Source organism: Leishmania mexicana, chromosome 26 (assembly GCF_000234665.1).
Source record: "Leishmania mexicana MHOM/GT/2001/U1103 complete genome, chromosome 26".
In the NCBI taxonomy this organism is placed as follows: domain Eukaryota; phylum Euglenozoa; class Kinetoplastea; order Trypanosomatida; family Trypanosomatidae; genus Leishmania; species Leishmania mexicana.
The window spans coordinates 629,773-646,744 of NC_018330.1; the positions used below are offsets into that span (position 1 = coordinate 629,773).

Below are 16,972 nucleotides of genomic sequence, written 5' to 3' on the forward strand. Positions count from 1 at the left end.
CCTTTCCAGTGCTTCGCCAGCACTATCAGTTTCTCTAGCCTACGAAAGAGCGCATATGCGTCGGTGTCTTCATCGCACTAGACGGAAGCCGGCATACACACACACACACACGTACTCCCCGCACATCCCGCTCCTATCCCTTCTGCATCTGTCTGTTTACATCTTCTGCATCGCGACCTTCCTGACGACCTTTGGCATTCGCTCTGCTACCGCGTGCAACCACCACCGTCTGTCGATCATCACCGTGGGGACCTTTCATTCGTCGGCTTTGAAGGCAGTCTCTCCTGTTCTTCCTTTTCGTCGTTGTTTCTCTGCGTAGCGCGGGTGGTGGTGGTGGCATCACACCCCGTGGTGACAGGACCCGCGCCACGTGCGCCCCCCCTCCCCCCGTGTGTGTGTGTGCGACGGTTCCCCCGCTACGCCGTATCCTGGCCGACTTGCTTCTCACACGCGCATGCTCACGTCTCTTTCATTCTTTTCGCTCTCCCTCCCCCCGCGCGCACCGCGACTCCCCAACACCTCTTGTTGAATGACATTGCTCGTGTTGTGCTCGTCAGCGCGACTGAGTATGGTGAGCTGAAGGGGGATGGCGGTGTGCTGGGCTCGATTTCTATGTGCGCGAGAGAGAAGGGTGCTGTCTCTTACCCCTCGTACGTGGCTGCATGCGCAAGCAGAGAGAGAGCGAGTCGCCAGGCTCTAGCCATGAGTGCCACAACCAGCGGGCACCTATTCGGCGGAAGCACCGATGCAACTCCAGTCCGGCATCATAGACAGCAAGAGAAACGGGGGACAAGAATATCAACCCGCCCGCACACATGCGCGCATGTGTGCGGGCGATGTCTGCAGGATCAGCGACCGCCTTGTGCTTGGAGGTGGGCTCAAGGGTGGAGGGGCGACATGGCGTCCATGACTCCTGAGGCGGCGAGAGGTTGGCGGGCAGGTCTTCAGGTGTCTAAGCATGTATTTGTGCTCAAAGCGTTTTGAAAAACCCTCTTTGCCCTGATGACGGGCGTACGCACATCTCGCAGTGCGTGGTATCACTGGGTTCAGGTGTCCCCCACCCTCTGTGTTGGGGGAGGCCAGGTAGCCCCCCTCCCCCCTCCCTCTATCCCTGCCCATGCTGAACCACTTCTGGTGGTGACAGGGCCAGGTGGCTACGACGTGTGTGGGGGGAGGACAGAGAGATGCACCGCTACCGGTGTCGGCGGTGAGGTCGTGGATGGCGCTGCGTTGGAGCCACCTGCGCAGCGAATGGCGTGCGTGTGACGTCTGAGTCAGAGGCCGTGCTCTCGGATGGCTGAGTCGGCGCATTGCTGCAACGCGTGCATCTACGGCTGCTCCGCACGGCGCGGCGGGTGCCTGTGGCAGGTCTGGAGGGGGTAGGGCGCCGTTTGGGCACATGCTGTATGGCTGAGAGTGGACACGTTGAAGAAGGAAAAGCACGGAGCACCGCACAACACCACCGCCGACACCGCCGACACCACCGCCGCCGCCGCTGCTTCTCCTCTTCACTAGCCACTCCGTGGCAGCCGTGGCAACGCAACATCAACGTGCCACCTCAGCTGCACTACCCCGACTGCTCGTTTTCGTGCGTTGTGTCACTCGCATCCCCTCCCCTCTTTCTGTTTCCCCGCCTCCGCTTCTGCTCCGCGCACTTTGCGTCTGTCTGTCTACCTCCGTGCTCCGATGCCGGTGCACGTCTTCGCCTTCCCACTGACTGTGGCGGCGCGTGTGTGCCTGGCTGAGCCCGTTGTCCGAGGCCCCCCCTCCCCCTGCGCTCTGCACTGCAAGGCCCTCCTCCTTTGCTGCCCCTCTCAGAGTAACGCCGGCCTCGTGGGGAGACACAACACGCAAAGACGTAGGAGGGGGAGGTACTCGCTCAACAAAACAAGCGGACGGCGTACACCTGTTCTCACCTCGCCCGCCACTCTTCCTGCTGGGTTGCGCACGCCTACTGTGTAGGAGTAGCAGCGGGAGAGCGCACTAATCAAGATGCCTGTGCCTGGCGCCAGCCACGGAAGAGCTGCTGATGGAGCAGCGGTCGGCTTCACGGTGCATTTGGTCTGCCCCCACTGTGCCAAGGAGTTCACCGGCAATTCCAGCACGAGTGGCGTGCGCAGCAACTACCGACGCCACCTCCTCACCCATACTGGCGAGCGGCCCTTCCCATGCTCATATTGCCACCAACGCTTTACCACGAAGCCAAACCTCCGTCGGCATGTGCGGCTGGTTCACCCGCTCCAGGCAACCCCGTCTACCCAGGTACGCCACCCAGACGGCAAAGAGGCCGCAGAAGATGTGGCGGCAGCCGCACCCCCGCCGCTGCCGGAGATGCACCTGCCTCCCGCCACCACGGCGAATGTAGCACTGCCTGCCTCCACTGTAAGCACAGCAGCAGCAGCCAACGTAAACCCTGGCCCGTCCTGCTCGCTGCTACTGCTTCAGCAAGCCGACCCTGCCGCCTTCACGTGTGAGGACTGCGAGTTGGAGATCCGCAGTCGCGCCAAACTGCGCCGGCACAGGCGATACTACTGTCCTTTTCGCGAAAACATCTTCGCCGACCCAGTGAAGGACGCCGTGGACCTGTATCGGACGCAGCAACAGCAGCAGGGACACCGACAGCGCTACAGCAGTGTTAGCAGCAGCGGCAGCAGCGATGAAGTTGACCTCGCCGAAGAGGACACGCACAACGGTGACGGTGATTGCATCTCGTCAGTGGGTAGACCCTTCAGGCGACCTAGTCGCACGACAAGTTTGCCACTCGCGCTGACAGAGGGGGAGCGGCATTATCTCTCTCACGTCGCGGAACGAAGTGGGCTGAAGTTTGTCGAGGACGCGTACGCCAGCGACGATAGCGCCGAGGGCGGCCTCCACGGCGTCATGTTCTCCGACACCTCTTCATCGTCCGCGTCGAGTCGATCCCCTTGTCGGGCGACGATGATGCCACTGGTCCCACGGCATCCGCGTAGTCCCGCAAGGGCACATGGTGCTTTGTCGGCACCGAAACGCACCCCGCTGCACGGCCCCCTCCCGTCGCCATCTTCCTCTTCCAACCAGCGGGTGTTGCACAGCTCACAGACTACTGCCTCTGCGTTGTCGCTTGTTCTGCCAAACACGTCTCCCCTGATCCGCCATGCCGGTGCCGTCGATCGCCCCATAAACGTGGGGGGCAGCACCCCTAGAAGTGAGAGCACCGCGGCAGAGGACGCGAAGGACGACGATGAGGATGATACGATTGGGGCGTGGACACCGGAGGATCTTCTGCACCTGCATCACTACCGACGGGGCAGTGGGCACCGGCGTGAGCGCCACATCCTGCAGAAGCGGCTGCGTGCGCAGGAGGGGGCGTTGATGGCGTTGGCCACCGATTCGCCGCGCCGACAACCACGCAAGCCGCGTGTCGCTCGTGTAGGCGCAGTGCGGCACGGCAGCGACACAGCGGTGGGAGAGGCGGAGGCGACACGCCTCCAAGTAACTCCGTCTGCCAATGTCGCGCACCCCAGCACCTCCACAGCTGCGGCAGCCTATGCGTACGTGGGGCCTTCGCAGTCACTGCTCACTCCGCAGGTGGTGGCTCAGGCAGAGAGCCTGCTTGTTCTTAGTTGGCGCCGCCCGCGACGCGGGAAGGACGGTGCCGCGAACGCGTTTGTGTGCCCCTACTGCGCTGACTACACAGTGCTGGCCAGCCAGCGTGGGTTGCGGGCACATGCGATGCGGGTGCATGCCGAGGAGGTGGCCAAGGTTCGCGCGCGCGTTGTAGCGACGGAGGCGGCACCGGTAGAGGAAGGTCGCGCACCCGAGTCAAGAGACGGCAAGGCGTCGCCTTGAGTCATGAACGCAATGCTAGTGGCGCGCGAGTAGGGGAGACTGGGGTGTGTGTTCATCGATGCCTGCACCGTGCTTGCTCTTCAAAGCAGGAAAGGTGCTGCTGAGGTGCGTGGGCACGGGTGTCTGCGCTCGTTCCCCCACCAGCGGGTGCTGAGCTGCTCCCCGGTGACGGGGGTCAGCGAGAAGGCGCCCAAACGGAGAAGCAACAAAAACGAACACTTTGAAAAGCGGAGAAGTAGGCGCTGGGCTGTACAACATCCCGAGAACCCCTTGGCCGTTGCTGATGTGCCCAATCCACGGCGCGCCGCCCCCAAAAAGAAAGGGAGAATGGTGGAGGGGGGGGGACATGGAAAGCACACGCTGATGAGCACGGCGAGGTGTCACGGCGCGCTTAATATCGGCCCTTTTCTGCTGGATGCTTTGACGCAGGCCTTGCACGCGTGCTCCGACATGTTTTTTCCTTCATGGCAAAACTCGTGCTGCCCCTCTCCCCCTTCCTCCCTTTCCTCATTCTCCATGGCATCACCTCTCCCGCAGCTGGTCAGTGGGGGATCCGCTCCATCCCCACGGCGCTGCAAAGGCCGTGGCTGCCTCGGGATTGTCTCCAGAGAGTCAATGGGGGTGGTGCTTCGTCCATCTTGGGAGGGGGGGGTGGAGGCTGCGTACACATCCACCTCCATCTCTCCCTTACAGGGCCTTGTGCTGTGCTCTTGGGTCTGTCCGCTCTTCCCTTCTCCTTGAGGATGGGGGACATCTCGCAGTGCGTGGTATCACAGGGTTCAGGTGTCCCCCACCCTCTGTGTTGGGGGAGGCCAGGTAGCCCCCCTCCCCCCTCCCTCTATCCCTGCCCATGCTGAACCACTTCTGGTGGTGACAGGGCCAGGTGGCTACGACGTGTGGGGGGGAGGACAGAGAGATGCACCGCTACCGGTGTCGGCGGCGAGGTCGTGGATGGCGCTGCGACAGCAAGCACGTGTGCACCATCCATTTGGTAGGCGAGGTGTCAGCGCGACTCGAATGCGTTTCCTCACACGGCCCTCACACAGCTTACTGGTGGGGGGAGTCTGAGTGCCACCCCGACGGATGCACAGCGGGTGGCGAACCGGCATGATGGGGGAGCGGCTGGGATGCGCCTACTACTTTAGTGGTTGAAATCCCCACATCAGGAGCAGCACGACTGACTTTTACTCCTTCTAGTGCAACAGACACGTCCGCTCGTCGCATGATCACGTCGCACCGAGCCCCTGGCGCCAACGTAGCGCCAGCAGTGCAGAGTTCAGCGGACCGCTTCCCCCTCCCCCACATCCGCGAACCCGCGCGGCAACGTTTTCTTCTAGGTGACTTTCATTGCATCTGAAAGAAAATAGCGCCTGACGTCACCGTGGAATGTCTTCCGCGACACTGTTTGCACCCGTCATGGCCACTAGCGGGAAGCGAGGCTTCGGTGCGCTGGTGCAGCTCCCAGTAGCACAGCCGGCGACAGCACCCCGGGGCAGATGGTGTCCCAACGAAGGCATCGGGACCAGCCAGACCTCTGACTGGAGTGCGTAATGCAACCGCTGTCCTCACCGCTGCCAGTTCCCATCCCAGCTTCAGAGGCCAACAAACAGGCTGCCATAATATAGAGTGCGGTGCAGGCCGAAGAGGAAGACCCACAGGTGCATCGCAACAAGCTACGCGCCGCCAAAGGACTTGTAGACTGACTGGAGGCGCAGGGGCAGCAGCAACGACGGCGTGGCGCCGTGTCGGAGCCGGAAGATGGTGAGATGAGAGTGTTTGCCGCCTCCACTCGCCAGGCGCTCGACAGAGGAGGGACTATGTAGGCGAGCCGCGCACAAGCACGGAGGGGTTGAGGCGGAAACAGTAGAGAGAGGGAGGTGCGCCCTGTCGGGCCTCTTCTCCCTCCCGCACTCCCTCTCCGCGCTTCTGTGCGCCATACACGGAGATGTAGCTTTTCTTTTTTTTCGCTCTTGACAAGCACCAGTGTGCTTACACTCTCTCACTCAGTCGCGAGAACCACGTGAAAAGGCGGCAGTCCAGCCTGGGCGTATCCGCACGGCCTCTCTCCAGTGCTCTTCCCCCTTCCTTGTTCTCTTTCTCTCTCGTGTGTGTGTGTGTACTTGTGTTTCTATGCTAGGGTGTGTGCGGCGTTCGCTGCGGTGCTGCACTTGCGCCATTTCCCCCTCGGCTTCTCCGTCTTGTGTGTTTCTTATACACCCCCCTCCCTCTCTCTTGGCGTGTTGCCCTACGTGTGAAGGCTGTTTCCTTATTCTTGTGCCGTTCAGCTGCCTGCCAGCACTCGGCTTCCCCCGCTTCCCCCGCTTCCCCCGCTGCTTCCTCGTTGATTCTCCGCTCTCTGCTCTCACTCGTTCTGTTCGTCGCTCTCCGTGTGGGACATGTACCTCCAAGTGATAATTAAACACAGAATGAAATAGGGCTGACATGAGACAACGAGCTTTTCCATGTGCCGCTCCAACGAGCGCGTGTTGTGGGAGCCGCCGAAGAGGCGTGGGGCAGGGTTAAGCGCCTGATGACGCCATGAGTGTGTGCCCGCGCGTGGGCACTGTGTGATTGTGGATATTCATGTCGCAGTCGCCCCCTCTCCCTTCCCCTCCCACGCCCCATAACAGTAGCAGCAACAGGTGCCATGCCTGTGCCCCATGTGGTACGTGATGCACATCTCCTCTCTCTTGTGCGCACAGGGTTTTCGGTGGACTGCACCCTCCCTACCTCTCTCTCCCATCTCACCCCCGTTGTCTTTCTCCACCTCCTGTAACCCCCTCCCTTCTTCCCACGCACACGTACACACGTGCGTACCTGAACCCTGCCGAATACGCCAGCAGTTCCGTGTGTGCGTTACGCAACCCCCACACAACCCCCCCCCCCCACACACGTAGGCGAGCTTTCAAGGAAAAGAAATAGGCCGAACTCTTTTTTGTTCCTTCGGCTTTCTCTCTCCCCGTGTGTCTCCGTGCGCGCGCGTGTGTGCGTGTGTGTGCGTCTATTCATGCAAAAGTTGGCGGGCGGGCCCCGGTCTTGTTGTTGCTGTGTCTTTCCGCCTGCGTGATTGTGCGCGGTTGGGGAGCGAAAGCGTGAGAGGGTGGCTGTGTGCTGTGCGCCTCGACCATTGCGGCGGGTGGCTTCCCTTCGGTAGTCCTTTTGCCCTTTCCCACCTCCGCCCATTTCCCCCCATACAGTGACCTGCCCTTCGCTCTTTTTTCCTTTTCCTCTCCTGCTTCACCTCTTGTACTTTCTCGGGGCCTGCTCTGCTGTCCTCGCCACTCCGCCACAGATTCCTCACCGTTCCGTCGCCCTCTCACCCTCCACACGCTCAACGCACGCCGGTTTTTCTGGGCGGCGCGTGTGCGCGCGTCCATTGCCAGCGTGGAGTGGAATAAGCAAAGCGAGAGGAGGAGGAGGGGAAAAAAAGGATTGGATACGGGGCGGAGGGAACAGCAGCGAAGGAGAGCGCTATCGCCGCTCACAGAGGAGCACGCAGAAGGGGCGCACATCTTCGACACATGCGCGTGTTGTGTAGTCGGGCTTGTTTCGTGTTGACTCCCTTTTCTTTCTTTTGTTCTTCGCTGGCCCCTTCTGTGTGCTCGTCTGGTTCTCTCGTCTCGCCGGCTTCTCTCCTTTTCTCAGTCCGTCTGTATCTCGCAGTCTCTACACCGTGCGGTGGGGCAAGTGGGTTGTGCTGCACATTTCTTCCGCACGTTTCCTCTCTCTCTCGATCTCTACACAAAGTAACGCTGCAGCCGTGTTGTGTGTACCCGTCTGTGTGTGTGTGTGTGTGCGTACAGTGGCGGCTGGCGCCTCTCACTCTTGTTGCCGCGCCTGTGAACGGTGTGTCTCGTCTGGCGCGCTCTCTGTTCTCCTTTCCTGTGATCTTCCTGTCGTCTCTCCTTCCGAGCATCGCCGTCGTGTGACTTGCGCGCCGTGCGTGTGCGGTTGGCTCTCTCTGTCCTTTTCGTCGTATTCTGGGTGATCTCTGCGTAGGCGCGGATAAAAAGAAGAAACTGGGGAAGAAGCGCGCGTGTTCTCTCTCTCTCTCTCTGAGTGTCTCTCAGTGTCTCGGCGCGCGTGTGTGTGTGTGTGTGCTCATTTTGGTTCCTGCTGCTGTATCGGTTGACACTTCACGCGACCTCCTTTGACGGTTCTCCCCTTCCCTCGCTACTTCACCGCCCTCCCTTCTCCCCTCAGCATAATCATCATCTTTTAGACTGCTGGCTGCCCTCCTCGTGTGTGTGCGTGTGTGCCTCTCTCTCTGTTTCTGTTCCTACAAGGACTGATTTCGTCTTTCTCCCCTGCCAGGCTGTTGCTGTGCCTCTGCCACCACCCCACCCCCAACTCTCCCCCTCGCCCTTCTTCTCTCCCGTGTTGCGGTGTACATCGCTGCGTGTTGTCGGCCCAGTGCACTTGACGTATCTTTGTCAGCCTGTGTACCTGTTTCTGTGTCCTTCTCTAGAGGCGGTTGTGTGTGCGTCTGCGTGTGTCTCTCTCTTACGGGCCCTGCTTCCGTTCTCGCTTCTCTTGCTGTCCCCCCCCCTCTCCTTGCTTCTTGACAGAGGGTTCCACAACGCATTCTCTGCAGCACGCACACACACGTACGCACGCGCCGCTCTCTCTTTCTATATCCATATTGGTCTTTATGCTTGTGGGTGTCTCTCGGTATCCTCTTTTGAACGTGCCAAGCTCTCTATCGCCTGCATCGTCTACCGCCCGTGGCGGCGCCATCCATCACACAGGCGCTTTTTGGCGACGACGACCGCTGCTTCTTCTCGCCTCTCCTCCCTTCCCCTCGCTCTCGGTCTCTCTCGGCTGCCTGCTTTCTTCGTCCATTGCGAGAGCTTCCCGCTTCTCCCTCCCCTTTCTCGTGCCCCGTCGTGCCCTGTCGTGGCCGCCCGCCCCCTCCCTGTTCTTCTGGCGGTTTTCTTTATATTTGAACATCCCTTCCGACTCGGCTCGCGCGCACACATCCCCCCTTCCCCTCCTCTTCTTTCGCGTCTCTCTTTCTCCCCCTCCTGTGGACCGCGTGGTGGGTCTTCGTCGTTGATACGCCTGCTCCCCTCTCTGTAGTCGGTGTGCACCTCTCCGAAAGGCGAACGGCCCTCTCCACCTCCTTGACTCTGCAGAGCAGTGCTCCAACAGACAGCTGATTGTGGCCTCGGAGGAGAGAACAACTCCGTCCACGGTGCCCCTGCTCTCACTAGATATCTTGAGCGTCGGACTCAGAGACAGTAATGGAGGGCTCGAGCAACAGCCTCGGCTCTGGTAGCGGTCTTGCGACGACAGTGGTCAAGTCTGGCGTGCAACATGGCTCTAGCAGCAAGGTCAAGTCTCTCAATTCAATACTAGCTCGCAGTGGCACTGGTGCAGGGGCAACAGAGGCTTCTCTAGGCGATACAGCAGATCCCATTGATATGCACCACCCACCCCCACCTCCACCGCCTTCCCAGCTGACGACCTCTGGCACTGACGCCGAGGCCTCGCACGTGATCTTGGGGGGCTGGGGTGCTGCTGGTGGTAGCACGGTGACATCCTTCGCCACTCCCGTGGCCAGCGATGGGCCTGTGGCGCCGCGTAGCGGCATGTATCCCTCCTCGCGGCGTCAGGGAGGGGGGACGGCGGCGTCAGTCGGCGCTCGTTCGACGCTGCCTAGGGCAGGTGCGAGCAGCGCAGCTATGCCGGCTGCGTACGGTGGAGGAGAGGACGTCAACGGCGAGTCGTCGGCGCCAAACACGAGCTACTACTACAGCAAGTACTACGGTAGCGACCAAGCCAGCTACTACAGCTCAAGCACCCACGGCTACTACAATAACCAAGGCGAGTACCCAGGAGGTGGTGGCGGCAGCAGCGGTTCGACGAGCATGCCCTACGGATCTACCCCTGGCCCCATGGTGGGCAGCACCAGCAGCGGTGCAGGGGCGAGTGACGGCCAATCAGTGCCCGTGTACTCTTTTCCCTACCAACCGTCATCGTCTGCGACGGCGAATCCACAGCAACACCCGAACCAGCACTCTGCCCAATACCAGCAGTCCCATCGACAGCCGCCACCTCAGCCGCCGCCGCCACAACAGCAGCAGTCGCCCTACAGCCCACAGATGCCAGCCACAGAGCCGGGTAGCAGTGCCTATCAGAGCTATTATCAGCAGGCCTACCAACCACAGCAGCCACAACAGCAGCCGAAGCCGCGACCGCAGCAGTACCAAATGACAGCCTCCACCTCTCAAAGCTTAGGCGGGGAGAGTCAGTACTACGGCTACTACCACGGCAGCGGCTCTGGCCAGCGTCGCGGCCACGCCCGCACGGCGAGCAGCGGCAGCGGGGCGCATTACTACAACTCGCAACAGCAGCAGCAACCACAGGGATACCCGCCGCCATCATCCGGCGAGGGGGAGGGTCTCTACAATCAGGGCAGCAGTATGCAGAGCAGCAGTCAAGGTGGCGCCGCAGAGGTCTACTACCAGCAGTATGCTCAATGTCCAGCATACTCATATCAGGGCTCTCCCCCCTCTGCACAGCAGCAGCAGCAGCAACCGCAGCATTCCCCCTACATGGGTGGGGAGGGCCAAAGCTCCTCCGTCTCCGTGTCATACGGCCACGCCATACATGCCGCGAGCAGGAGCAGTCAGCCTTGCAGCACCACTACAAGCGCTTACGGTGGCGAGAGCGATGCCACACAGGGTACCTCGGCGGCGCGCTACGCCGGTGGCGCGTATGGCCAGCCAGATAACGCAGGCAGCAACATGAGCGGGTCCGAAGGTGGCGGCCTTGGCGGGCGTGGCTACGGTTCTAGCACTGCAACAGCAGCTGCGGGTAATGGCTGGTCTGGTGTCGGCGGCGGTAGTGCAAGCGGAGGCTACTACGGCGCCGGCTACGCCAGCGGCTATAGCGCACCAGCGCTGCATGCATCTCGCACACGAGGTGTGCCGTACACAGATGCCGGCAGTGACAAGAGCGGCCAGGCAGTGTCCAGTGGCAGCTACCCATCTCCACAGCCAGGGAGCGGGGCCGAGGTTGAGGATGGCGGCCAGTCGTATCACGGCTACGCGGCGAACGGCTACCGCGAGTACTACGCGGCTGCGAATCAAATCGGCAGCAGCGGGATCAGCCCTGGGTACGGCTACCCTGCAGGGCACGCCTCGCCCCAGCAGCAAACCATCGCTTATCAAGCCTCCTACGCCTGCGGAGAGGCCCAGCCGGGCCCATCCGCCGCCGCATCACCGCCGATCACTGAAACCCACCAACGCGGCAGCGGAGGTCCGCCTCAGCCGCCGCCGCAGCAGTACCAGCGGGGTGGCAGCTTCTACGTGACTGATCCTCGCTATGGCGGTGGCGGTGATAGCAATGGTGGGGGCTACGACGCTCACGGCTACACCCCTCATCATCCACAGCAGCAACAGCAGCAGGGGTGCTACCGTGGCTACAGCGGGTCCTCGCATCCGCAGCACCGGGCTGACGCGAGGCCGGGCAGAGCATCGATGCCAGTCAGCCGCAACTCTCAGTACGTGTCGCAGCCACCAGAGACGGCGCCGCGGCGGTACAACGTTACGGAGGAGCAAGGCAAGAGTGACAGGTCAGAGGAGCTTGCCAGGGCGCAGGCGTCGGACGACATAGTGCCGATGTCGTCGGTGAGGAGCGGGGGCCACAGTAGAAGCAACAGTAGCGGCAACGGCCGCGGCGACGGCGGCGTTGGCAGTGCGGCCCCAGCGCCATCTCGCAAGAGAGGGAAAAAGGGAGGGAACAGCGGCGCGGATCGTGTGCAGTCCGCTGCAAACCCTGAGGGGGCACCCGAAGCAGCGGAGAAGGATGAGAAGCATGGAACATGCGGTCAATGCAGTGCCGACCTCCGCACTCACGTCGTGCCTGCGTCCGACAAGAATGTGGAGTACCAGCAGGCCGACGCGCCGATGCCGGAGCAAGCATTGTTGACACGCGAGCCGGTCGTCTTACTAGAGTTGCCACCCTCCTCACTGAACGCGCCACATCCCCAGCAACCGCTGCCGCAGAATGTGGGCGAGGACAGCACTGCCGGCAGGAGCGACGGAGTGCCGAAGGACGCTGTCCGCTCGCCGCAGGTGAGTGATTGCTGCATGCCTCCCAAGAGTAGCGTGACTGCAGCAGCGCACGACAGCGGTGAGTCTTCGCTAAGCGGAGCCGAGGATGACGCTGAAGAAGAGGCTGAGGCTGACTACGCCACCGAGACTTTCACGGACAGCAGGCTTGATACGGCCACATCAGCTATGGCTACGATTCTAGTTGACCGCCAAGGTGGTGCCGGCTCCACTGGCAGCGGGAGTCGCAGCCAGCGGCAGCACCGCAGCAGCGGCACCGAGCGCAGTGCTACGCACGCCAGCTCTGCATCACATGGAAGTGGCAGCGGCAGTGGTGCACAGAGTTTCCTGCGGCCCTCTCCGCTGACGCAGTGTCTCGGCGCGCCATTCCACACATACATCTGCGGCGCCATTGTAGAGCAGGCGGCGCAGCTGCAGACGAACGCATGTTCGTCGTCGGCCAGCGGTGGCGGGGCCGGAGTCGCCGCTGGCAGTACGGGAACCCCGCCCGCGTCCCTCTCGACGGCCTCACTTGCAGTGAGGCCGGCCATGTACGCCCCTGTCCAACGTCTGCTGTCGCGCGAGATGTCGCGTGGGGCGTACAGCGCGACTGAGGAAAGAGACCGCGGACTAGCGCGTCCGTCCATGGACAGTGGTGACGCCGATGCCGAGGGCACCCGTGCGTGCGTCGAGGAGGACGAGGGGTACGCCCACGGCGGAGCGGGGGCGGCAGAAGCGGCGGGCGAGGGCAGCAAAGATGAGGATGCCGAAGGCGACCTCGAAAGCGTGCGCGACCTCGGTGGTATGAAGCCCGCCACGGCGCCGCTCACAGCCGACGCGCTGGCGGCTGCGAGGGATGCGTCCAACACGGCGGCTCCCCCACCTCGTCCCGGGACCACACCCACAGACAGCTCGCTCCGCTCGATCGTTGGCCGGCCCCACCACCTGCACCTGCTTGCCCACCACCACAGCCACCACATGCGACGATCGACTCCCGCCTCAGGCGTGTCATCGCCCTCGGTGCCGATACAGCACCACTGTCACGCCTATCATGGCACCTCGCCCTTTCTGCAACCGGCCTCGTTGGCTGCCAGCTGTACCGCGTCTCTCTCGGCAGGCGGCGGCGCGGCCGCGAACAAATACGTGCAGTCTCCGGAAAGCGGCTCGAGTGCAGCACTGCCGCCGCGGCTTCCCAGCGGAGGTGGGGGCAGCACACCGCACCTGCACCGAGCTGCTGGCGGGTCGCGTGAGGGCATCGGCGCTGCTGCGACCATGCAGCAGCCGCCTTCCATAGTTTCCTACCCCCACCGCTACCCCAATCAGCCCGCGTTTGATCTCGACGGTGGCCGCTGTGGCGTCGTGATGGAGGGGGCATCCGGAGACGCGGAGGACCACCTCCAGTACTGCTACCAAGGAAACAACACTCGTGGCTGCAACACCACGAAACTGTCACTCCGCCAACAGCAACAACAGCAGCAGCAGAGTACAGGGGCTGAGGGGACCGTCACCGGCCGTCGTGCCGGCCCCGGCAGTGCCTCGCTGACGTCCTCGCCCGCCACCGTGGTGTGTAGCTCCACGTTTCTCAATACACCCAGCCAAAGTAGCCTCCTACTCTCGAACGGTGCTACGGCTCGTCCGGGGTCTTCGACGCCGTCGCCAACCATACAGCAGCACCAGCACCAACGGGTTTCGAACAGCGGCGGCGCCAGTCGTTTCGCGACGAGCCCAGACGGTGGTGGCCAGCAAGGCAGCATGAGTGGACCAGCGAACAATATTAGCAGTACCGGCGCCAGCAGCCATCGTATTAGTTCTCCCGCGCACAACCGCTACACCAGTCCCACGCACACGAATGTATACCACACCGGCGGGAGCCAAATCAACTTGCAGGCAGGCGGGCGCTACCCGATGCCGGCGTCGCGTCCGCCCTACATCTACGAGCACCATGTGGGGCAGGAGTTACTTCTGGAGGAGTTCCACGCCGCAATGCGCTTCAACGCTGCGTCCTTTGGCAATATTGCATGCCTCGTGGACGCCTTCTCCCCGCAGGTGCCGGTGGCAAGCGACCTCGAGTTCCCTTGCAACGAGGACCAGTGCCAGCTCATCTGCACCCGCGGGAGCAGAGGGCTCTCTTTGTCACCTGGCGGCGGCAGCAGTCAGCACGGTTCCGCGCACGGCAGTCGCAGCAGCCGCGGCGGCACATTTCTCGCCCTCCAGAGCGAAGACGCGCGCACCACAGGCGGAGCAGGACACAACAGCACGAGCGGCGGTGGCGGTGGTGGCCAGGAGGGACCAGTGCTGCCGACACCGCGTCCGGCGCAAGCAGATCGAACGCACTACTGGGACTTCGCCGGCCCCTCCTACTGTGAGCCGGTCATGACGCTCAAGTCCATCTGGCAGAGCTTCGATAGTCCGTTCGGCTGCGTCGTGAACCTCGCCGAGCCGATCTACCCGGCGCCGATGCGACCCGCTGAGGGCGAGCTGGTGTATACACCGCTTCTGAGCGGCTTTCGCATTCGCTTCCACCCAGCCTCACCGGCTTACAAGCGGCTCACCGCGTTGCGCGAGATTCGCCGCCAGCGGCGTCGGGAGGAGGCTGCGGCCAGTGAGAGCGCCGGTGTATCAGCGGAAGATGAGCATGCAACCACCAGCGTGGAAGGGGCGGCTCATGGAGGCGGCAGCAGCCACACAACAGGCTCCTACGCGGAGGAGGATGGCGTGCTCACGTGGAGCGCCACCGACCGGCCTAACAATCGGAACATCATGGTGGAGCAGATCGTGGAGCTGGCGAAGTGCGACGAGAGCTACGCAGAGTTGCTGACCGCCACCACGGCAGATGTTGACCACCAGTCGTGGGTGGCGCTCATGTGGCAGCCTGTATTCTGCGGCGGTCATTCCTCGAAGCACAGCTGCGGCACCTTCCTCGCCTACTACCTTCTCCGAGCACCGCGGCACCTGTTTGTCCCGTTTGCGGATAAGAGCGAAGGCGCGGCGATGAACAGCTCGTGGAGCAGCCCCGTCTTCCGCGGCGACCGTGCTGCACTCTCCTTTGACCTCTGGAGCCTGCAGCGGCACTACCACGTCGCGCGCTGGGTCTCGCCGCCGCCGATGACGCACATTATGACGGCGCTGTCCGTCGACGGCGAGGACGATGAGCCGGACAACGGCTCGTCCTCGTGCGCGTCCACCAGCCGCGGTCGCAATTCGTGGGAGGAGGGTCAAACCGGCTGCGCGTCGAACCGCACCACGGAGAGCTTCGCCTTTAGCACCAACGGCGATTCGCGTCTGCGTCTTCGCGACGTCTACGCGGGCAGCACCGGCGCAGGCACCGTTGTCGGCGGGGAAAGCAGCAGCCCCACGATCTCCGGCGCCGTCGCCGCCCCGCACACCGCGACGGGCACCGCAAACGCCGAAACGTGCCCCACAAGGGCAAAGACAGCGACGTACGTGCGCATTCCTCTTGTTGGCTTGGTCCCGAACCGATGCCGCTCCGAGGTGTGGTTCAAGCCCGTGTACAACGCATCGTTGATGGACGCGCATCGCCATGGTGGCGGTAGCGGTGGTGCGATGGGCGGCGGTGATGGAGCGGGGGCTGGTACTTCCGGTGGTGGTGCTGGTATGGGTGCCTCGAACGGACTCGGTAGTGCTGGGGGCGGCGGCAGCGGCGTTGGAGGCAATGCTGGCGACAACGGTGACCGCACAGGCCTCTACGCCTTTTACGCACCCCTCTTCCTTATTGTGACGGCGTTGCAGCTGATGTGCTGGGACGCCTACAACGAGTGGGAGCGCAAGTCGCCCACTTCCGCGGCCGCAGCTGGTCGACCGTCGACGTTCTCGGAGGTGAGACGAGATGCCGAGGACTCTGAGACGGCCATTGGCGGGGCTGTCGGTGCGGCTGGCACCCTCTCCTCGCCCTTCACTCCTTCGCCTGCGACGGCGGAGGAGGCGATGGCGGCTGCGCAACGACAGCAGCAGCAGCAGTCGGACTACGAATCGGAAGCCACCACCGGTTCTGGAACCGGAGGCGGAAATCCAAGCAGAGGCGCGGCAGCTCATCGCAGAAACCCGTGGTCCTCCTACGTTGCTAAAGGTGTCGAGCTGATGACGGATGCGGCCCGGCAGTATCGTGCAGTGCGCGAGGTGGCTAACCTCGATGCAGCCGTCGAGGAGGGCACCAGTGGCTGCGCTGTAGTGTGTAACAGCAGCGGCGGCTCTGTTGTGACGACGAGTGAAGGGTGTATCAGCAGTGCAGAGGAGAAGCGGCCGGGTGACGGGGACAAGAGCGTGACGAGGCAGCAGCGTGGTGGATGCGCTGTTGTGGCCGGCGGAACAAGCAGCTCTCTGTGCGATCCGGCTGCTCGCGTGATTGCAGGGCTGCTCGACTACTATCAGTGGGCGCAGTACGATACCTCTCTCACGGCACTCGCGGCCGCCTACTGTGCCATATAAGGTGGGCGCAAGCAACGACACCCGGTGCGCATACGCGTGCGCTTGACGTACTGCCGCCCAGCACTTCCGTTCTCTCCTTCTGTACCACAGCTACTGCCCCTGGCCCTCCCCTCCGCTGCTCTCCTTGGGCGAGTGCTGTCTTGCACGCAGCAGTTGGCGACACCATCTGTTTCTCCTCCTCCGTTTCGCACAAAGTCCCTACCCTCCTCCCCCGACACACACACATACACACACATATAATGCTTTCGCGGCCATCGCAGCTGCGTCTCGTGGCTGTTCTCTCTCTTCATCGCCCTTCTTTTGTTTCTAGTTTCTTCACCATCCTCTCCCTTCTCACCACAGCTGTGTGTATGTGTGGGTGGGTGCGTGCATGGGTGTCGCTGCACTTTACCGACGTTGTGACTTTTTTCCGCAGTGGTGCGCACGTATGTCTTCTCTCTATCTCTGTGTGTCCCCCCTCTATTCCCTTCTCCGTCTTCGCCGCCGCCACACCCCCATGGCCGCTGGGTACCGCTGTATCAGGGACAGCACGAAACCGGCACAGCAGAACAGGGAGGGGACCCGTGTTGCGATGTCCTTCCTCCCTTCCAAAGGCATCGACAACAGCGGCAAACCGTCCGAGGAGACCATCAAGGAGGCCA

General features: G+C 62.5%; 2 protein-coding genes across 2 annotated transcripts; both read left to right on the plus strand.

The window, feature by feature from the left end:
• Window positions 1-2,331: 2,331 nt before the first annotated feature.
• Window positions 2,332-3,828, plus strand: LMXM_26_1810 (conserved hypothetical protein; the record flags this gene model as incomplete). Its single annotated transcript, XM_003876434.1, has 1 exon — window positions 2,332-3,828. One exon carries the CDS (start codon window positions 2,332-2,334, stop codon window positions 3,826-3,828), a length of 1,497 nt encoding a protein of 498 aa, XP_003876483.1.
• A 5,591-nt stretch (window positions 3,829-9,419) lies between these two features.
• Window positions 9,420-16,331, plus strand: LMXM_26_1820 (conserved hypothetical protein; the record flags this gene model as incomplete). The annotated part of the gene is made up of 1 exon (XM_003876435.1): window positions 9,420-16,331. The coding sequence occupies one exon, from the start codon at window positions 9,420-9,422 to the stop codon at window positions 16,329-16,331; it is 6,912 nt and encodes a 2,303-aa protein (XP_003876484.1).
• Window positions 16,332-16,972: the final 641 nt, after the last annotated feature.